Source organism: Erinaceus europaeus, chromosome 2, assembly GCF_950295315.1.
Source record: "Erinaceus europaeus chromosome 2, mEriEur2.1, whole genome shotgun sequence".
NCBI lineage: Eukaryota > Metazoa > Chordata > Mammalia > Eulipotyphla > Erinaceidae > Erinaceus > Erinaceus europaeus.
This window is the reverse complement of record NC_080163.1, coordinates 44098285-44121074: the sequence shown is the minus strand read 5'-3', so window position 1 is coordinate 44121074 and position 22790 is coordinate 44098285. Positions and strand designations below refer to the sequence as shown.

The 22790-nt window shown below is 43.5% G+C and overlaps 1 protein-coding gene across 5 annotated transcripts in view; it reads left to right on the top strand.

The window, feature by feature from the left end:
* DNAJC18 (DnaJ heat shock protein family (Hsp40) member C18) overlaps nucleotides 1-9447 on the top strand; it is a 40510-nt gene extending 31063 nt beyond the window's left edge. For 2 of the 5 annotated variants that reach the window (XM_016185773.2, XM_007517599.3), the window contains 2 exons: nucleotides 5165-5311; nucleotides 6995-9447. In XM_016185773.2, the coding sequence (XP_016041259.1) occupies nucleotides 5165-5289 (125 nt within the window). In that variant the 3' untranslated portion in view covers nucleotides 5290-5311; nucleotides 6995-9447. The remainder of the gene's footprint in view (nucleotides 1-5164; nucleotides 5312-6994) is intronic. The other 3 variants (XR_009546452.1, XR_009546449.1, XM_060179188.1) reach the window with 3 other exon arrangements.
* Nucleotides 9448-22790: the final 13343 nt, after the last annotated feature.

Genomic DNA, 22790 nt, shown 5'->3' with positions numbered 1-22790 from the left:
ATTAAACAGAAAAGGTTCCTTTGTTGTTAGAAAAAAGACTAAAGGATCAAGAAATATCCTATCTCATTGTTAAACTTAAGTTTTATAAGTTCCAAAAATCAGGAAAGAAATTTGTAGCAAGATAAAGCTCTTAGACTAAAAGAGAAAAAAAAAAAAGAAAAGTATATGTGTGTGTGTATATATCCATCCATCCAAGTCAAGTGAAAGCCAATGTTTGTCCTAAATGTCCCCATTGGTTTGCTCTCTAGGAGGGTTTCTTGCTTTCTCCAAGAACTGGATGACAATGTGCATTTCACATTTTCCTCTTTTTTTTAAATTTATTTATAAAATGGAAATATTGACAAGACCATAGGACAAGAGGAGCACAATTCCACACAATTCCCTCCACCAGAACTCCGCATCCAGTCCCCTCCCCTGATGGCTTTTCTGTTCTTTATCCCTCTTCACAGTTTTCAAGTACACATATACACACCCATTTAAAGCTATGCTCATGATAAATATTATGCCTAAGGTGGCTTCTGGGCTTTAGTCCCCATTTTTAGGAGACCTAGTTTCAGGGCTTTAGCTTTCTCCAAATAAAAATCCAGTGGATAAGCATGATGCATGTGTCCACAATTGCCAAACAGAGGGTTATCAGCACACACCCCTTAATAATCTATTTCTGGCATTTAAGGATGGTGGCTGTCTGGAGCCTCCACACAACACAAGTGCCATTTGAGAACCAGCTGCATCTGTCCTCCGGATCCAGCAGCAAGTGCAGCCAACAAGGTTAAATTTAGCATTTGGAGGTTATAAAAATAAATCCATTTGAGAACAAGGTTCCCTCTTAACAAAGTAAATCCATTTGAGAACAAAGTTCCCTCTTAGCAAAATACCAAATGAAAATTGCTCCTTTTTGGGGGCTAGGGGGGTGTTTTGTTTTGCTTGCAAAATTAGCCATTGTCTTTTTTTAATCTTTTGTTCATGTATTTTCTCTGCTCTCCCTTAGAATGCTGAGTCTGGGTGGATTTCTATGAGTAATCCCTTACTATGAACACTAATTGTCCTGTTTACTCCCTCACAGCTGCATCTAAATAGCAAAGTGTGTGCCAGGGGAAGTATCCATGCCACTGGGCTGGGATGGACAAGTTAACAAGCAAAAACTGCTTCCTGGTCTTGTGGGCTGAGCTAAAATCCTCATTTGGATGGGCAGAAAAGTATTGGGTTATCAGAAATATCATGATGCATTTTTGCATAGAAAAATATGTCATAATTTTTCCAACAACTCAGTACTTCTTTCCATGTCCTGGGGCAGAATAGTAGAGTGGGTAGAAACTTGAGCTCTGGGGGGCTGGGCAGTGGCACATTCAGTTAAGCACATATAGTACTAAGCACAAGGACCTGCGCAAGGATTGAGGTTCAGGTCCCCAGCTCTCCACCTGCAGGGGGGACGCTTCAGAAGTAGTGAAGCAGTTCTGCAGGTGTCTTTCTCTCTCCCTCTCTGTCTCCCCCACCTCTCCCAACTTTCTCTCTGTCCTATGGAATAAAATGGGAAAAAAAAATGGCCACCAGGAGCAGTGGAATTGTAGTTCGAGCACTGAGCCCCAGTGATAATCCTGGAGGAAAAGAAAGAAAGAAAGAGAGGGAGGGAGGGAGGGAGGAAGGAAGGGGACAAAAGGGAAGGGAATGGAATGGAATGGAAGGGAAGGGAAGGGAAGGGAAGGGAAGGGAAGGGAAGGGAAGGGAAGGGAAGGGAAGGGAAGGGAAGGGAAGGGAAGGGAAGGGAAGGGAAGGGAAGGGAAAGGAACTAACTTGGGCTTTGTGGTGTGGTGGAGATAAAATGGACTTCCTCCTGGAGAGGTGCCATGGACTAGAAGGTCGAGTGAGTTTAACATGTTCAGCAGGATCTGGACACAGCAAATGACTTTTGGTCCCTAGAAGAGTCCCAGCCGTGCCTGGTCTCACTCTCATGGGCCTGCATCATGAGCATGTTAGGGTCTCTGGGGGTCTTCCTGCTGTCAAGACTCTGATCTGGACTCTTGTGCAGTGTTCTGGTGAAGGGATCTGGAATGTACTTATCTGGGCAATTTTCCTAAGTCACTTTATGCTAATGACTCAGTGCTTGGTCCACATCTTAACACCCGCACTCAGGGTAAAGGAAACATTTTGCTAAATGAGATGTTCTCTTCATCCTGTCCCTTCCAAATTTTTTCAGTTACTTAGAAATCATTGAATATTAACAGGACTTGTCAAAAACAGCATATTCATTGAACTGACCTTTTATTCATTGAAGGGTGAAAGGCTTCACTAGCAGTGTGGGAAGAAGTTTCACTAAACAAGGTAGTGGGAAAGTGGAACTTAGTTCCATGAAGCTCTGACCTATGTAAGGTCATTGCTCTGAAACAGGGGTCTTTGCCTCTTGAGCAGGGGTGGGGAAACTTTTTTCTGCCAAGGGCCACCTGGATATTTATAACATCATTCATAGCTATACAAAATTATCAGCTATGGCCTGTGAAGATTGTATAATGGTTATGCAAGAAAACTTTTATGCCTGGGGCTCCATGGACCCAGATTCAATCCCCAGCACTACCCTAAGCCAGAGCTGAGCAGTGATCTAGTTGTTATTGTTGTTGCTGTCATTGTTTAATTATTAACTTAAAAATTAGCACTTCGCGTTACTTACTGAATTTTGAGTCCTGTCTGCAATTGCCTTAGTGGGACCAGACCAAAAGTGATTATACAAGCTGTTTACAGGCCATAGGCTGGGTATTCCACACTCCTGCTATATAGCATTTGAAGTTAGTTCTAACGAACTTCGTAAAAAAAAACTAGCGTTTTTAGAATAGCAATCATACCAGTGCATTTGTCTTTCATCTGCTTGTTATGGTGGTCTTCAGTATAGAAAATAGTAAAATTCACTAAGTGTGTAGTGTCGTCTGGAATGAGATTTCAGGTAATGAGACACTTAGAAATATTCCACAGACAAAAAGAAGAAGAAGAAGAATTCAAGTGAAAGCAAAGCCATTGACTCTATTCCACATACTGGAATAACTATGACTCCAGAGGACCAACGGTGTAAACTGATTTCACAGAGGTCTCCTGGACAGGTTTCCCACACCAAAGAAGCCAGAGAAATGGAGTCAGTGTTGAGATCTAAGCAGGAGCAGTGGGCTTTCATCCGGGTGCTACACGTGACCCCCATGAAGTACATAACCTGCAAGCATGACTGTGCCAAGGCACGTTCTGGCTAGCAGGCACTTCAGGCACTGTACCAAGGGGCGAGAGCACATTGTTCTAGAGCCTAGGAGACCCGCCACTTGCCAAGCAACTGCCAGGCTAGGACCCAGCCTCTGAACCTCCTTTGTAGAGGAGAGATTTTCATGCATATCCACCCCTCACACTGGCATCCTGCACGCACTTAATCTGCACTTTGGGTCTTTCTCAGTGAGCAGAAATCCCACACAGTGTTTTGTGTTGATAGAAACTCATTCAGGACCCAATACCCATTGTTCCCCCGGCTATGTATTAATTCCTTTCTCCAGGCAGCCTGCTGATCAATCAGACAGGTGCCTCTCATTCCACCAAGAAAAACAAAATCTGCCCACAAGATGATTAAGAATAGATAGACATATTTCAAAATGACTAAAATAGCATTTTCACAAGTATGGTCCTTTAAACAATGAGTGGCTGCCTGCTGTCGGAGGCTTTCACAGCAGCACAGCTATCCAAGCGTGCCATCCGGCTGTACACAACACAGTGGAGGGGAGGCGGCTTTCAGGCTTTCCTTCCCAAAAAGGTCTCAGAAACTTTACAAAAGAATTAAAAAGTAAAGGCAGCCAAACCATCTTTGAGTCTCAGGAGATAGAGATTATATTCAGGCTAAAAATAGAATGACCTTTCCACAATGGAGAGAAAATGAAATTCACTTAGTGAAGGAGACAGAGGTCACCAGATCCAGATGATTTCACTTTTAAAAGAGCCCAGCTGCCTTTGGCCTTTGAGTTCAGAACTCCACCTGTGGTGAAGGGGTGACAAACGCCAACAGCAACCTGGCCTTCTATAGAAGTCTGCCACCGGAGGTAGGCTCTGTGTCCATGATCCTGTGTGACTTATGGTCCAGCAACGCAGGGGCAGGAATGAAGCAGCTGTCTTTATTTCAGATGACAGGAGCAGGCAGTTGGGCTCCATTTTCTCCAACTGCCATCTGAATACCATTCACAAGAAGACTGTGAAAGAGGCTCCTCTTACCACACACATGCAGGTCTCCTAAGTCTGGTACCAAATGTTCTGTTGATAAGAACTAAGTCCAGTGCTTTTCCAGTGGAGCACAGAGACTATAAGGCTCCTTGAATACAGGGTGTTCTTTAACCCTCTGAACTAGGTGTAATGTAGCTGCTAAATGAGTGTTTCTTTTTTCTTTTTTGCCTCCAGGGTCATCGCTGGGGCTCGGTGCCTGCACTATGAATCCACTGCTCCTGGAAGCTATTTTATTTTAATTTTTTTATATATTTATTTATTTTCCCTTTTTGTTGCCCTTGTTGTTTAACATTGTTGTGGTTATTGATGTCATTGTTGGATAGGACAGAGAGAAGTGGAGAGAGGAGAGGAAGACAGAGAGGGGGAGAGAAAGATAGACACCTGCAGACCTGCTTCACCGCTTGTGAAGTGACTCCCCTGCAGGTGGGGAGCCGGGGATTGGAACTAGGATCCTTACTCCAGTTCTTGCACTTTGCGCCACATGCGCTTAACCCACTGAGCCACCCCCGACCCTCCCCCTTGAGGCCATTTTTTTCCTTTTGTTGCCCTTGTTTATCATTGTTGTTATTATTGTTGCTATTGTTGTTATTGCTATCATTGTTGGATAGGACAGAGAGAAACTGAGAGGAGGGCAAGACAGGGAGATAGACACCTGCAGACCTGCTTCACCACTTGTGAAGCAACCCCCCTACAGGTGGGGGCTGGAGGCTTGAACTGGGATCCTTATGCCAGTCCTTGAGCTTTGAGCCACATGCACTTAACCCACTGTGCTACTGCCTTGCCCCAAATGAGTGTTAATTAACTCTAATAATGGAAATAAAAAGCATTCAATAAAATAAAAGGAGCTTTGATTTTGATCCCAGGAATACTGAGATAAAGCCAAGAGCTCGATGCTGTTCATGAACTGACTACCTCTTTTATCTTTCAGAGTCAGAATTGACAAATTTGGCAGGATTGTACAGAGATGAACGACTGAAACAGAAAGCAGAGTCGCTGAAACTTGAAAACTGTGAAAAACTTTCCAAACTGATTGGCCTACGCAGAGGTGCCTGAGAGGACAATAGTTCTACTCAGGGTCGGGGTTTTGCTACATGTTACTACTTATGCTCCTAACTCCATTTTATAATACAGAATTAGGAAATAATCAACATTTTACAATTTGCTAACTTTGTTTCATGGGCAGAGTTGAAGGTACTTGAGCACAGAGCAAACTTGCTACCACAGAATGCTTCCTGGGGGCTTACTGCAGGACTGAGCAACAGTTTGTCTAAACTGAATTCAAACAAAGTGATGGATTCAGTGCCACTGCTCCAGGCTTATGCTGCCTCTCAGTGTAATTCAAAACTAACTTCCCAGGCAGATCCATGTTTTTCTCCTTCCATTTTCTTTTTTTTTCTTTCTTTCTTTTTTGATAAGACAGAGAGAAATGGAGAGAGATGGGGAAGACAGAGAGGGGAAGAGAAAGACACCTACAGACTGGCTTCACCGCCTGTGAAGTGACTCCCCTGCACGTGGGAAGCCAGGGGCTTGAACCGGGGTCCTTACGCCGGTCCTTGTGCTTTGCGCCACAGGCGCTTAACCCACTGCGCTAACGCCCAGCCCCCCCTCCTTCCATTTTCACTCACTTCCCAGTCCATTCACTCCTAAGTTTAGACAAAGCAGCTTAATATTGTTCTTTTTTAATGCAGCACCAGGGAAGGAACCCAGGACCTCATGCATGTTGATAATACTGTCTAATTTCGTATTCTGTGTTTTTGGAGAGAGACAAAAAGAGAAGGAAGAAAGACACCAAAGCACCACTCCGCTATCCATGGTTCTCCCATGTGGTGCCTGGTATTAAGCCCAGAGCCTCACACTTCATAAGACTAAGCTGTCTTTGGATCCCATTAATATTAGCTTGACAGTGTACAGCACTGTATACCTCTCCCTTCGCTAAATATAGCAGTTCTCCCAAGATTTAGTCTTTTGAGCATGCTCCTACTCAACTTTCCATTTTTCTAAGAGAAATGTGGAGAAATGAAAATTATTGTAGTCAACTGTTATCTCTTTAAGATGTTGTTGTTGTTGTTGTTGTTATTATTATTATTATACCATAGCACTTCTCAGCTCTATTTTATGGTGGTACTGGGGATTGAACCTAGGACCTCAGAGCCTCAAGCTTGAAATCCTTTTGAGTGACCATTATGCTATCTCCCCAACCTTGTAGTCAATAGTTTTCTATTCGTCTAACCTCTGTTAAGAGTAAATACATGATTGAGTCTCAGCGTCTCAGTGGAGGTCCCCCATTCTATCATGGAACCCAGAAAATGGATCTGGGTTTTTTGCAGGATCACACTGAGCTGAGTCCCTATGCCCCACAGAGTATAGTGAGGAAGCCAAAGAGATGGCATGATAGCCAGCAGGGCTGTTTGCTTAAGCCTAGGAGAAGATGAAAGAGGAAAACTCTCATTCCATGCCTGAGGGCATCTGGTTTGGCCCCAGCAATCACTTTGTTTAGTCCAGTACCCTATAGTTTTTTATAAGAAATGTTTTTCATAATGAATTCAATATTTATTTAGTGCCTAGTATGAAGCAGGGGGCTCTGACATCTATTGGGTTGTCAGAAAAGTCATGATATATTTTTCTGTGCAAAAATGCATCATGATTTTTTTTTTTTTTTTTTTTTTAGCCTCCAAGGTTATCGTTGGGGCTTGGTCCTGGCACTATGAATCCACTACTCCTGACAGCCATTTTTTTTTCATTTTATTTGATAAGACAGAGGGAAATTGGAAGAGGAGGAGGAGATAGAGAAAGATAGATACCTACAGACCTGTTTCACCACTTGTGAGGTGTCCCCACTGCAGGTGAAGAAGTGGAGGCTTGAACCTGGATCCTTGTGTGGTCCTTGTGTTTAGTACCATGTGCATTCAACTAGGTGCACCACCACCTGGCCCTTCATCATGACTTTTCTGACAACCCAATATTTTCTTACTTTAGCCTACTTCTAGCTCTAAAGATGTGTTTTGCCCATTGCTATGAGTGAGAACTTTGGTCCAGAGAGGGAGAATGGTTGACCTGGGTCATATGACTGGCTAGGCTGACTATCAAGTGCAAAGTGTGAGATCATCCCCATTTCTCAGGTGATTTCTAACCAGGATAGTAAAGCAAAATCTTTCCTGAGGATGCCCCTCCCCCCCTCCCCCCACTCTTATCACCCCATAGTCATCCTATGGCAGTTCTGCATCCACTCGGGACACCTTCCCCCTCCCCTACCCTCTCTCCCTTATTTTAGGTAGCAAGACCCTCTCTACATCAATTTTGTAAATGAAACAAGATCTTTCCAAGTCCTTCCCACTGGTAACAAGGAAGAGGTAAGTGGTTGCCAAGGCTTCCTGCAGAGGCAAGCTGCCAGGATTGAACTGCTCATCTTATTAGGAATCTGCACCTGAAAGGATCAGTCAGTGACTAGAACCTACCTTCCATGTTTTCTTCAGGATGGGAGGACAGTTCCTGTTGGAAAGAGAGTCTACATTAAAATTGACTTCCAAATTAGAATTTCTCCTTTCATGTGCATAAACATGATGCAGGCAGACGTGTTCAGCAGGTTCAGCATGTGGGCATTTTGCATGGTCAGGAGATGGGTTCAGAGGTAAGGAGTGCGACCTTGGGAACTAGTTGGGGACAGTTGCTTAGCTGTGGGGAGAGGGAGCCTAGTATCAGTTTTTATTAACACTGGTGGTATTATTTTATTTATTACCTAGCAGACCACACCACTCACATCTGATTTTCCTCAAGGGAATTGTATTTGTTTTCGGTTAAAAGTTAGTTTGATCTATTTGGTACTGTCCAGAGTGTTGTTATAACTTCCCAGGTTATGTTTTAGATGGGATGTCTGCATAGTGGTAGAATAAGTATTTTCCTCTTGCCCACATCCTTTGGAAGGTTCCTGATCACATGTGAATGCTTTAGGTAAAGCTTATTCTTGCTGTCAGAATTTAGCGTGCAGCACTGGGCTGTCTCTGTAAACATCAGCACAGATTGGAGACATGATAAGAATGGGGCTAAGGGCCTGGGGAGATAGCATAATGATTATGCAAGAAGCCTTTCATGCTTGAGGCACCAGAGGTCCCAGGTTCAGTCCCCAGCACCACCATAAGCCACAGCTGAGCAGTGCTCTGGTTAAAAAGAAGAAGAAGGAGAAGGAGAAGGAGAATGGGGTTAAGAAGTGAGGGCTGTGCAGTCCAGGAGACAGCACAGTCGCTAGTGTTTTGAACATAAAAGCATGAGGTACCAAGTTTTATCCAGCATTGCATGTGCCAGAGTAGTCCTCTGGGATTCTCTCCTTCTCTCTCTCCCTTTCTCCTTCCCCCATCCCACCCCCCTCCCAATAAATGAATGAAGGGGGGGAGGGGGCTTGAGATTCAAGCAGAAGAAGCTTTTTTTTATTAGAATGAAAATGCTTTCAGCATTACCAGTAAGGAGGGAAGGCTGAAAAGCCTCACCACAAAGGATGCTGCAGTGTGAAGGAATCTGTGTCCCCAGACTAGCAGCAACCCTGAGTTCCATCTGCTCAAACCAGAAAATTATACTTCCTTGATCAGCTCCAGGCCTCACACCTTGGGAAAAGTGGGCAGTAAAAAAATACCACTACTCTCCTTTCTGTTGGAAACAATTGAAAATTGCACTGAACTCCTAACCCTACTGAAGCAGGAAGTCCCACAGCCTGGCTAAACTCTGAGTTGTTCTCATTTTCATCCTCACACTTGGAATTGACTCTGTGAGGAGGCACTACTGGGATTTCAGAAGCTTTCTGTTATAGCTAGCCACACATGCAAGTTCATTGTGTCTGCATGCACTTTTCCTCACAGGAGCTAGTGCTTTTACTTTGCTAGAGCATTTACTTTGAATTCATTTAAGGGTAAGCTTAGTGTCCTAAGATACTTTTTTTTTGAAAAGGGCCTTGTTACTTACATCTTATTTTCTGAGCCTGCATTGTTGACAGCTTGTGCAGTGACCACCAAACAACTATGTCCCCATGTGTTGGATATTGATTACATCATACTCAGTATTTGGCATTAAAGAAGTGAGTTTTCTGTGCCCAGACCCAGGCTTAGCACAGAATTAGCTCCTGTAGGGAGTCAGAATATTAAAAACCTGGTCACCTGAACCACTGCACCTGGACTGAGTATAGTTAACAGAGGAAGAAAGTAAAGAATTTATATTTTAAAACAATGGCTGTGTGTCTTCTTTGTTTCTTTACCTTGGGTACCACATGCTGCCTAGGTCCCCTGGGGCCAGTAAAGACTAGAGAAGCTGTGACTTCTGCCTCAGTCTTTTCTTGCCCCTCCATGCTGGTGTTTAGGACAACAAATAGCATCAGTGACATCACCAATTCTGTATTTGTTTCTGTCAGATAATAGCAACCAATGTATAGAAGAAAATTACTTAGCATCGGAAAATAAGGTGTTGACCCAGTTGCTTGCTGGCTTTGTTCCTAATGGTTCATATTTAGGAAAGTCTTGTGTTGTTAAAATTCGGCAGCTCTTGCTGGCCCGGCTAGCTTCACGGGCGGGTAACAGAGACGCGGAGACAACGGCTGGGCAGGGAAGCTGTATTTCTTTATTCAGGAACAACGATTCATAAACTAAACCAAACTAATCACCAAACAGAACTCTGCTGTCTCTTTGCTGCGGCACAAGCACTCTCTCTTACTCTCGAACTCAGGAACTCTGAAACCCTCTAACTCTGGAACTCTGGAACTCTGGCGGGGTTCCTAGGGGTGGGGCCAAGCGGCCCGCGAAACTAACAGGACTGATCCAATTCTCTTGGCGGGGGAGAACTAGAACAACCCAATGTAAAGCATACAACAGTCTTGGTTTATAAATACAATGGGAGTTGGTGTTAGGGAGACAACATAATGGTTATGCATAAAGACTTTGATGCCCGAGGCTATGAAGTCCCAGGTTCAATCCCCAGCACCACCATAAACCAGAGCTGAGCAGTGCTCTGGTTTCTCTGTATCTCTCATTAAAATAAATCAATTATTTTTTTTAAATGCAATGTAATAGGAAGCTGATGAAATAGCTCAGCTTTGCAATGTGTGTGAACCAGGTTCAAGCCTGGCCTCTACCACATTGAAGGGAGCTTTGGTGTTATGGTCTGTGTCTGTCTGTCTCTTTCATCTCTATCTGAAAATATATGGCAAAACCAGCAGCTTCCATTTTTGCATTTAGGGGGAGTCAGTTGCCATATGAATCCAATTACCCAGGAATCAATAAGCTAACCACATAGAGAAGCCATGCAGAAGAGAACCAGACAACTGAGGGGACAGCAAGAACAGAGCACCCAGACACATAAGCCAAGCTGAACTGTTTGTGCCACCTCAGCTGATGGGCAGAGCAGATGTTAACTGTCCCATGATGTTTTCTTCAAACTGCAGAATTACAGGCAACTAATGGTTGCTGGGGCTTTTTAATAGAGGAATGCAGGCAGGCAATGGTACAAACACCTGTTACAATACACAAGGACCCAGGTTCAACCTAGTCCCCACTAGCAAGGGGAAAGCTTCACAACTGATGAAGCAGTATTTTAGGTATCTATCTCCCTATCTCCCCCTTCCTCTCAATTTCTGGCTACTTCTCTCAAATAAAGATAATTTTTTAAGAAAGTAAAAGATGACTTTATTGAGAAGTGGGAGAGAGAACTAGAGATTCAGTCTGGCATCAGTGGTGCCGGGGTTCAAACTAAGGACTTTAGCTTGAAACTTAGCATTGTATTACTAAGCCACCTCCTCAACCACTAAATGGCTGCTTTTTTAACCCATTGCATTTTGTGACAGTTTAAAGCAGTTTTCACCCCATATCCCTTATGTTGGTAAACCCTGTCAATTTTATATTTACAGGGCAGGGGAGATAACATAATGGTTATGCAGAGAGATTCTCATGCCTGAGGCTCCAGGGTCTCAGGTTCAATCCCCCACGTAACCATACCTGAGCAGTGCCCTGGTAAAAAATAATTTTTTTTTTATATTTACACATAGTGCAAAGCACAAGGACCGGTGCAAGGATTCCGGTTCAAGCCCCTGGCTTCCCTTCCTGCTCACTTTGTGAGCAGTGAAGCAGGTCAGCATGTGTCTATCTTTCTCTCCCCCTCTGTCTTCCTCTCCTCTCTCAATTTCTTGCTATCCTATCCAACAGCAGCAACAACAATAACAGCAACAATAAGAAGAATGGGAAAAGATGGCTGCCACAAGCAGTGGATTCATAGTGCAGGCACTGAACCCCAGTGATAACCCTGGAGGCAAAAATAAATAAATAAATAAAATGAAATAAATTTACAGTTTATCAGGTTTATACTTTAATCACCAGAATATCCCAAGTCTATTTCCTCTATGCCCCTGCATATCCCCCAGGTTACCATTCACTTTCTCTGACAAAAACTCCTTTTCAAGGGAGGGAGAAGGCAGAAGATGATTCATTTGGTAGAGTGCATACTTTACAACACACAAGGACTGAGGTTCAAACTCCCTGGTCACCACCATGCAAAAGGAGAGGCTTTATGAGCCGTGAAGTGGTGTTGTAGTGTTCTCTCCTCCTCCTGTCTCTTGCTTTCCCTACCTTTTACCATCTAGGGGGAAAAAAAGGGGGGGGAAAGACCAACAGGAGCAGTGGAATCTTGCAAATATGCAGCGCCAGTGAAGAAAAAATAAAGGCCTGGGCGGTGGCACAAAGACCCGGATTCAAGCCCCCATTCCCCACTTGCAGAAGAGATGCTACAGAAGCAGTGAGGCAAGTCTGCAGGTGTCTTTCTCTCTTCCTCTCTCTTTTAATTTTTGTATTGTATTTATTTATTGGATAGAGAGAGCCAGAAATGGAGAGAGGAGGGGGTGATAGAGAGGAAAAGTCAGAAAAACACCTGCAGCCCTCCCTGGTTCACTTGTGCAGCTTTCCTCTTACAGGTGGGGGCTGGGAGCTTGAACCTGTGTCCTTGCGCACTGTAATGTGCACTCAACCAGGTGTGCCACCACCCGGCCCCTTTCTCCCTCTTTATTTCCCCTTCCTCTCTCAATTTCTCTCTGTCCTATCAGGAAGGGAAAAGGGGGGGGCAAGGGAGTCAGGCGGTAGCGCGGCTTAAGCGCAAGTGGCGCAAAGCGCAAGGACCGGCATAAGGATCCCGGTTCCAGCCCCCACCTGAGGGAAGTCCCTTCACAAGCCGTGAAGCAGGTCTTCAGGTGTCTATCTTGACAGTCTGACGGTAGTGCAGCAGGTTAAGCGCAGGTGGCACAAAGCGCAAGGACCAGCATAAGGATCCCGGTTCAAGCCCCGGCTCCCCACCTGCAGGGGAGTCGCTTCACAGGCAGTGAAGCAGGTCTGCAGGTGTCTATCTTTCTTTCCCCCTCTCTGTCTTCCCCTCCTTTCTCTATTTCTCTCTGTCCTATCCAACCACGACGACATCAATAACTACAACAATAAAAAGGGGGGGCCAGGAGGTGGCACACTGGGTTAAGCGCACATAGTACGACTTTGAAGTCTCAGGTTCAATCCCCTGTACCACCATTACCCCCATAAACCAGAAGTGTGCAATGCTCTGGAAAGAAGAAAAAAAAAAAAGTCAAAGTCCTTAATGTAACTTAATGCTTTATAAAGTTCTACAAAAGCTTGGGGCAGGGATAGATAGCATTAATGGTTATGCAAAGAGACTCCCATGCTTGGTGTTTCAAAGTCCGAGGTTCAACCCCCTATACCACCAAAAGCTAGAGCTGAGCAGTGCTCTGGTTAAAAAAAAATTTAAAAGAAAAAAAACTCATCCCTGTTAATCCTGTATATCTTTTCCTTTTCTTTTACTACACATTGTCAACTCCCTTTGCCCCAGAAATTGCATATACATTTCTCTCTCTCCCACTCACCTGTCCCTACCCCCTTTGCTAAGTGCCTCCTGGTTATCTTATGTTTCAGCTCAAACATCACTTCTTCACAGAAGCCTTCTCTGACGCCCAAACTCTGCTAAATCTGCCTTTAAATTAATCTCATTCTTCTTTTTCTTAACACCTGTCATGGCTGTAATGATATTAACTTGATTAATGTCTTAATTTGAGTATTGGCATATTCATTATTAGATTATTACCTGTTTCCCTCACTAGTCTAAGTTTCCGTCTGGTTTTATCTGAGTTGGACCTTGAAGGGAATGACATGCCATCTGTTAGGACTTCTGTTAGAAGTGCAGCTCAAATTATAGCATTCTACTCCTAGAAGTGGGATGTGTTCCCTTCACTTGAATCTAGTCTCTGTGGCTTCTCAATCAGTACAAAAAACTGCAGAAATGACACTACGCCAATTTTCAGACCCAGGTCTTAAGAAACTGGCATCTTCCTATTCCTGTCGTGTCTGCTTGCTCTTTCACTGCTATGTAAAAGCCCAGCAGTCCATTTGGAGACACAATTACAGAAGCCAGACCTTCTACCTTTTGCATCCCATAATGATCTTGAGTCCATGTTTCCAGAGGCATAAAGAATAGGAAAGCTTCCAATGGAGGGGATATGATATGGAACTCTGGTGGTGGGAATTGTGTGGAATTTACCCCTCTTATCCTACGGTCTTGTCAATAAATTATTAAATCAATTTTTTAAAAAAAGAATCAAGATTGGGCAGGTGTATTTAAGTAGCTCATTTGCGTAGTGCGTTGCTTTCCCATGTGTGTGGCTCGTTTTCATGTCCGATCTCCACTGCATTGAAGAAAGCTTCAGTGCTATGGTATCTTTCACTCTCTCCCTGCTTCTCTAAATGAAAAGGAAAAAAGGATCAACGCCCTTGGTCCTAGCAGATTCCCAACTAACAGCACCAACTGCCTCAATTACCTTGTGTGAGTGAGCCGTCCTGGACATAGAACTTCTAATCTCTCTGCCCCCAACACACATATACCAGGCATCTCAGCTGACACTATGTGAGGTAGAAATGGACTTTTACCACCCCAAGCCCTGGTCAAATGATTCATGAGCAAAGTGGTGTGGGGTGGGGGGTGCAGAAGGTGACTGCACTGTAGAATGCATCCCTTGTGCTCCTGAGGGCCTGTCCTGGCTCATTCACACTACACAACAACAAAGAAAACAAAGACAAAACAAAACTGTACATGTTGTTTAGGTCTTGTTAAAAAGTTTTTTTTTTCAAGTTGTAAATCTGTTGTGGTTTGTTAAATAGCATCAACCAGGATCTCCACCCTGTGCAGAAAGGTAGCCCTACCCTGGGAGCGTCACAGAGCTGTTTGTGATGGGATGTCACATCATCCTGAGCCATGCTGAGCCCCAAATGGCCACGGTGTTGTTGACATGTCTAGTTGGAGTCTCTGGTGCCCCCCACCCAGTGTGACCATCCCTTTGTTTCTGCCACTGAGCACCCAGAGCTGCCTTCTGCCCACAACCTCCCACCCCAAGGGGACCTGTTGCTGGTGCCTACTGCTCCCAGGGCATCGCCCTAAATATGGAGGGCACCCACTTTCAGCTGGTGGAGATGAATTTGGGTGGCAAGGGATAATAAGTGGTACCTCATGAAAGAGCCTACAGAGGGGACACAGTTCATGGGGAAGATTCAGGGATGGCTGCCCCAGAGGAATGTGCAGCTTTGTCCAGGGCTATTCAGGTGAATGTGCAAATTTGATGGGCCAAGTTCTGGGGGTGCTCTGTGCCAAGACACAGAACCTACACTCACCCTTCAATCCAGTAACCAATACCCATGCATGGCTATATATATTTAAAGTTTAATTAAAAATCTTTTTTTTTTCCTGCGGCCTGGGATGTGGCACAAGGCAGTAGATCCTCAAGTGTGAGTCCTAGGTTCAGTCCTTGGCATCACATGTGCCAGTGTCATGCTCTGGCTCTCTTTGCTCCTCTCATAAATAAATATATCTTTTTAAGAATTCAATCTAAAAAGCAATTCTCACCAGGGAGCTGGTTCAGCAGTAGAGCAGTAGGCTTCCATGTGTGAAGGCCACAGGTTCAATCCTTGGCACTACATATGCCAGAGCTGAGCTATGCCCTGGTTCGCTCTCTCTCTTCTCTTTATGGATAATCTTAATTTTCTTGTGTGCCAAGGACTCATACATGTGTGATTTCACCACTCTGGAATTGTTTTATTTATTTCACAGAGAGGGGGAAAGAAAGAGAGCAGCACTGTACCACCTCCCACCCATCCATATGCCTTCCCCCAGTGTTGGGGTGCTTCTATGTGGTCTCTAGACTCAAACTCAGGGCCCAAACCAAAGATAACAAATTATTATTGTGACTAATAAAGCTCTTGATCTACCAAGTAAAAAAATTTTTTTCTTGGCCAGGGTCACATGCCTGTATGATTCCATTGCTCCCAGCACCTTTTTACCCCCATTTCGTTTCAGTAAAAAAAGAGAGGGAAAGACGCAAAGCACAAGGACCGGCATAAGGATCCTGGTTCGAGCCCCCGGCTCCCCACCTGCAGGGGAGTCACTTCACAGGAGGTGAAGCAGGTCTGCAGGTGTCTTTCTCTCCCCCTCTCTGTCTTCCTCTCCTCTCTCCATTTCTCTCTGTCCTATCCAACAACTATGATATCAGTAACAACACTAATAATAACTACAACAATAAAAAACTAGGGCAACAAAAGGGGATAAATAAATAAAAAGGGAAAGACAAAGAAAAGAGAAGTAACACAGCACTGCTCCACTCTTCATGGAGCTTCCCATGGTGCTGTGAATAGTGTCCATGTTGTATAGTGGGCTTGAATCTAGGTCCTCACGCATGGCAAAGTGTGCACTCTATCAAGTGAGCTATCTCCTGATCTCTGAAAACCTTTTGATTTAAAAAGCAATTGTGGAGGCCAGCAAAATAGCTACTTTCGTAGTACACTGCATGGCCCAAGTTGGATCTTGGCCCTCAAATGCATTGGGGCTTTGGTTTCATTCACTCTCTTTTTCTATGCCTCAGCCCCTCTCTATCTCTAAAAAAGATAAAAAGCAATTGTAAGGGGATCTGGTGATGTCGCACCCATTGAGCATACTCATTAGCATGAGTAAGGACCCATGTTCAAGCCCCTGATGCCCACCTGGTCCCACTGGTTAACTGCAAATAGTGCAACAGTGCTGCAAGTCTCCCTCTTTCTGTTTCTCCCTTTCTTCTCAATTTCTTTCTCTATCAAAAAAAAAAATGGCAAAGCACAAGGACCAGTGTAAGGATCCCAGTTTGAGCCCCTGGGTCCCCACCTACAGGGGGGTTGCTTCACAGGTGGTGAAGCAGCTCTGCAGGTGTCTTTCTCTCCCCCTCTCTGTCTTCCCCTCCTCTCTCCATTTCTCTCTGTCCTATCCAACAACGACGACAACAATAATTACAACAACAATGAAAAACAAGGGCAACAAAAGGGAAAATAAATAAATATTTAAAAAATGGTCAGGGTAGTGGCACACCTAATTGAAAGCACAGGGACCCAGGTTCAAGCCCCCCAGTCCCCACCTGCAGGGGAAAAGCTTCACAATTGGTGTAGCAGGTCTGCAGGTGTCTCTCTGTATCTCTTTTTCTTCTTTTTTAATTATCTTTATTTATTGGATAGAGATAGCCAGAAATCAAGAAAGTAGGGGGAAATAGAGAAAGAGAGACACTTGTAGCACTGTGGCTTCACCACTTGAAAAGCTTTACCCCTGGGGACTAGGGGTTTGAACCTGGGTTCTAATGCAACCAAGTGCGCTACCACCCGGTCCCTCTCTTCTCTTTTTTTAATTTATTTTTTATTATTTTTACTTATTTATTGTATAGAGACAGCCAGAAATCGAGAGGGAAGGCAGTGATAGAGAAAGAGAGAGACACATGCAGCACTGCTTTATCACTCACAAAGCATTCCACCTGCAGCTGGGGACCGGCTGGAACCCAAGTCATTGCACATTGTAATATGTGTGCACAACCAGGTGTGCCACCACCCATCCCCCCCTCTTCTTCTCTATTTCCCCTTCCCTCTTGATTTCTGGCTGTCTCTATACAATAAATAAAGATACTTAAATTTTTTTAAAAAAGCAATTTGTGGGGCTGAGGAGATGGTATTGTGGTTATGCAAAAGACTTGCATGCCTGATACTTCAAAGTCCCAGGTTCAACCCCTAGCACCATCATAAATCAGAGCTGAGAAGTGCCCTGATGAAAAAAAAAATAACAAGTAAACAATAAAATCGAAAGAATATTTAAATAAAATAAAATAAAATAAAAAGAAGTTGTGAGATCAGGAAGATAGCATAGTGGTTACGCAAAAGACCTTTCCCACTTCAGACTCCCAGATCGAAGAAGGTTCAGTTCCCAACACTCCTATAAAACAGAAATGAGCAGTTCCAGAACACTGTTTTTTACCAGAGTAGTAGTAATAATAATAATAAAGAAATATTAGATTAAAAAAAGAATTATGAAGCCAGGGAGGTAGTATAGTAGTCATACAAAAAATATATATATTTCCATGCCGAGGCTCTGAGGTCTCAGATTCAATTCCAGAACTATATATGCCCAATCAGTCCTCTGAGTGTCTCTCTCTGGAAAATTTTTTTTTTTCAGATTTGTCCCTTTATTTCACTTGCTTCTAAGGAATTCCTTGTGTTTGTTAACAAAGGTTACTTGACTTTGGAGAAGAAAATGTCCTTAAACCATAATTTCATCATGTGTTGAGTGGAAGAAATAATATAATAAGCAAATGATAACATAATTCCTATAACAGATATAATAGACATCTAGCCCACTAGATTGCTGTGATTAAAAGCAAGCAAGAAGAAAGACCTAAAAAGACACAATAAAGTTCCTAATGAAATACTGTCTACTTAGACCTAGATACCCTCCTCACCTACTTCCTGTTACACTTCCCTCAGTCACTATAAAGCTAACCTTATCAAAGTAAGGAATACAAAAGCTGAATAAGGGCAAGAGACTGGCATACTTTAACGATGACTTTTAGTCACTATCAGGCCACCCCATCAGCTGTGGGCCTAGTGGGGGAGTCGTGGGATTCCCACACAGACATGGGAATCGAGGGCCTAGACCTCGAATAGATCCTACTCTCAATTGTCACTGGTCATCTCCATCAGGAACAACATAATGGACCCCTTTGGGGGCCCCCATAAGACCTTGCCCTCAGCGTGGATCAACAATGGTAGACAATGTTCCATCCTCTGAAGGGAGGTTACATAACATACTCTATCTACCACCTGAGGGAGATGGGTCCTGAAATGGGTGCAACTTGGAATGTTCCTACTCATGAACACAGAATGGGACCTACAGGGATGTAGAAGTTACATAGGCTTCTATGCTGAATATGGGCCCCAGATCAAATCGATGGGGGTTACAGTCAACAATATTTATACACTTTCCCTCTATTTGGTAGCTACTCTCTTCCCTGATCCAGCTTTCTAGCCCTTTTTCCAGCCATGACATCATCTCCCCAGACAATAACTTGGGTCCACCTGCATATCAGATTTCAGGCTCAGGCAAAAACTAGTAAAGTCATGGGCCCCTTGGAATTTACCTAAAATAGACCTACTAGCTATTTCCAAAACGGAGACCCCAAATCTTCATCTGCAATATTCCAGCCTTTAGGTTCATGATTAGTCAGCAATTTGTTTGGCTTTATATGTTAATTCTTCTTTCAGCCACCAGGTTCCAGGCACTACCATGATGCCAACTGGACCTCCCTGGGCAGACAGCCCCACCAATGTATCCTGGAGCCCCACTTACCCAGAGCTCTGCCCCACTAGGGAAAGGGAGAGACAGGCTGGGAGTATGGATCGACCTGTCAATGCCCATGTTTAGTGGGGAAGCAATTACAGAAGCCAGACCTTCCACCTTCTGCACCCTATAGTGACCGTGGTTCCATACTCCCAGAGTGATAAAGAAATAGGAAAGCTATCAGGGGAGGAGATGCGATATGGAGTTCTGGTGGTGGGCATTATGTGGAGTTGCACACCTCTTTTCCTATGGTTTTGTTAGTGTTTCCTTTTTATAAATAAAAATTAAAAATAAATAAAAATAAGGAGTTGGTTGTAGTGCAGTGGGTTAAGTGCAGGTGGTCCAAAGTGCAAGGACCAGCGGAAGGATCCAGGTTTGATCCCCCGGCTCCCCACCTGCAGGGAAGTCACTTCACAAGCAGTGAAGCAGGTCTGCAGGTGTCTGCCTTTCTCTCCCCCTCTCTGTCTTCCCCTCCTCTCTCCATTTCTCTCTGTCCTATCCAACAACAATGATATCAATAACAACAACAATAATAACTACAGCAATATAAAACGAGGGCAACAAAAAGGGAAATAAATATTTAAAAATAATAAAATAAATAAATAAAAATAAAAAAATAAAACCAGGCCAGCAGGTGCCTGATGAGCCAGGTACAATGCACATGTTATCATGTGCAAAGACTGGTGTTCAAGTCCCAGGCAGCCATATGGGAGACTCTGCAGAGGGGAAGCTTCATAAGCAGTGGAAAATGAAGAAGTGCTGCACTGGGAACTGTTTTGCTTAGTGGTTTCCTATCTTTTAATCACAGCAATCCAGTGGGTTGGATGTCTGATTATAACTATTATAGATATTGTCTTATCATTTGCTTATTGGAAATATATTTTTAAAAAGAAACTCCTCAGTCATATGAGTCACATGTGCAGTGCCACATGTGGCTAATGGCTGCCACATTGGACAGTGCAAATGAGTTCTATTGGACTGTGCTGTTCTATGATGTTTAAGTTTATCCAACAAGAATGGTCTTACCCTCAAGGACAAAAGCATAGGCCAGAATCCAGAAACAAGGTAAACAAGAAATACCAGTGGAAGCAGCTTAAGTGTCTTATTTAAAATAAAACAATTTTATTTCCAATATGGCTTTTTTTTTTTTTTTTACCAGAGCACTGCTCTTCCCTGGTTTATGATTGTGTGCAGGGATTGAACCTGGGACCTCAGAGCCTCAAGTATAGTAGTTTGTTTGCATAACTATTAGATTATCTTCTCTCTCTCTTTTTCTCTCTTGCTAACTGACTCACTACTCAGCTCTGGAGTATGGTGGAGGCAGGGATTGAACCTGAGATCTCAGAGCTTCAGGCATGAAAATCAGCACTAGCAACTATATGAGAGACCTCAAAGATCAGTCCAAGCTCACAGAGGACAGGGGCATCTGGGGCTAGTGGTTTGCCAACCCTTTCATCTGGCAACAGGAAGCCTGGTCAGACTCAAAGACATGGCCATGGGCACTCGGCCTTTCTTGTTTTCTAAATAAAACTGAAAACTTCCCAAAAATTTCATTAACAGGTAGGCAAGATAGCATAATGGTTATACAAGGAAACTCTCATGCCTGAGGCACTGATGTTCTAGGCTCAATCCCCTGCACCACAATAAACAAGAGCTGAGCACTAAAATATATAGTAATGATTATAATAATAATAATAATAATAGATAGATAGATAGATAGGGCAGGGGTAGATAGCATAATGGTTATGCAAGAGACTCATGCATGAGGTTCCAAAGTCCCAGGTTCAATCCCTTGTGCCACCATAAGCCAAAGCTGAGCAGTGCTCTGCTAAAAAAAAAAAAAAAAAAAAAAAAAAAAGCAACAGGGAGAAGTAGATTCATCATGCAGGCACCAAGCCCCAGAAATAACCCTGGTAGCAATAAAAATAAGTATATAAAATAAACATTTTTCTCACAGGGAGCACAGTGTATAAAGCATTGGACTCTCAAGCACGGGGTTCCGAGTATGACCCCACACATCAATGATACTCTAATTCTCTCTTTTCCCTTCTCCCTCTCATACAAGATAAATGCATTTTTGTCTTGCTTTTAAATTTGATAACACAGAGACATTGAAGGGGAAAGGGAAAAAAGAGACACACACGCAATATTATTTCACCATTCATGAAGTTTCCACCCCGTAGGTGGGGACCAGGGGCTTGAACCCGGATCCTTGCACATGGTAATGTATATGCTTAACCAGGTATGCCAGCACCCAACCCCCTAAATATCTTGATTTTTTTTCATAGCACTTGGGGAAATGTCTCAACTGGTAGTGTCAGATTTGTACATTTGAGGGTCCCAGTTCAATCCCAAGCTTCTCTATCTCATATGAATCAATCTCTCTCTCTCTCTCCCTTTCAACATTTTTGGGATTTATTATGTAATCATATCTTTTATTTTTATTTTTTTAATATTTATTTATTCATTTTTGTTGCCCTTGTTTGATTATTGTAGTAATTATTATTGTTGTTGTTGTTGGATAGGACAGAGAGAAATGGAGAGAGGAGGGGAAGACAGAGAGGGGGAGAGAAAGAGACATCTGCAGACCTGCTTCACCGCCTGTGAAGTGACCCCCCTTGCAGGTGGGGAGCCGAGGGCTCAAACCGGGATCCTTATGCTAGTTCTTGCACTTTGCACCACGTGCGCTTAACCCGCTGCGCTACCACCCGACTCTTCTTTTTATTTTTAATTAATTTATTTATTATTGAATAGAGATAGAAATTGACAAGGGAGGGGGAGATATAGAGGAAAAGAGATAGGGGGACACCTGCAGCCCTGCTTCACTTGTGAAGTTTTTCCCCTGTAGGCGGGGACCAGAGGCTTGAACCCAGGTCCTTGCACATTGTAATGTGTGCACTCAGTGAGATTTGCCACCACCTGGCACCTCTCCACCTCTCTCTCATAATAAATGAGTCTTTTAAAAAAGCACAACTTTATTGCAAGGTGGTGGCATACCCAGCTGAGTGCACACGAGTTTTGCAAGCAATAAAGTACTGTTTCTCTCCCTCTTTCTCTCCCCGTCCCCACTCAACTTCTGTCTCTGTCTAAAATAAATAAATAGTATTACTGTGTCATCCATTAAATTAAATAAAAAACAAACCAGGAGCCGCCATCTGCAGTGAGCGCTGCACTCTGGGGCTGAGCTCCTGAGGCTCACTTTTGTCCTTGTGGCACTTTCCTGTGTCTGTGTCTCCTCTCTTCCTTACATCTCAGGTGGAGGAGAAAGAAAGGAAAAGAAAAATAAAAGAGCAGCAGATCTAGAATCAAACTGCCCTTAGCAAATACTTTTCAAGACTGACTAACCTGAATGACTGAGGTTGAGTTATTCTTTTTCATTGAGCCTATATTTCATCACCTGTAAATAGGGGGAGGGTGGTATTAGGACCTGTCTCACAAGGTCATTATAAAGATCATATGAAATAATACTGGTAATGCATGTTCTACTTCTGTCCTCCTCAACAATCCAGATCCCTCCCCAATACCTTGACATGGTGGCAGATGATCCCAGTTTAAGTTGCCCAGAAGTCTGAAGACTTTTTTTACTTTTTTTTTTTTTTTTTAACTAGAGCACTGCTCAGTTCTGACTTGTGGAGATGCTAGGGATTGAATCTTGGACATTTGGTACCTTATGCATAAAAGTATTTTTGCATAACCATTATACTGTCTCCCCTACCCTACTGTCCGAGGGTGCCTAGTCTTAGGTGAACGCCTGCTCCTCTTCTTCTCCTTCTCCTTCTCCTTCTCCTTCTCCTTCTCCTTCTTCTTCTTCTTCTTCTTCTTCTTCTTCATTTCTTTATTTGGGGATTAATCGTTTGCAGTTGACAGTA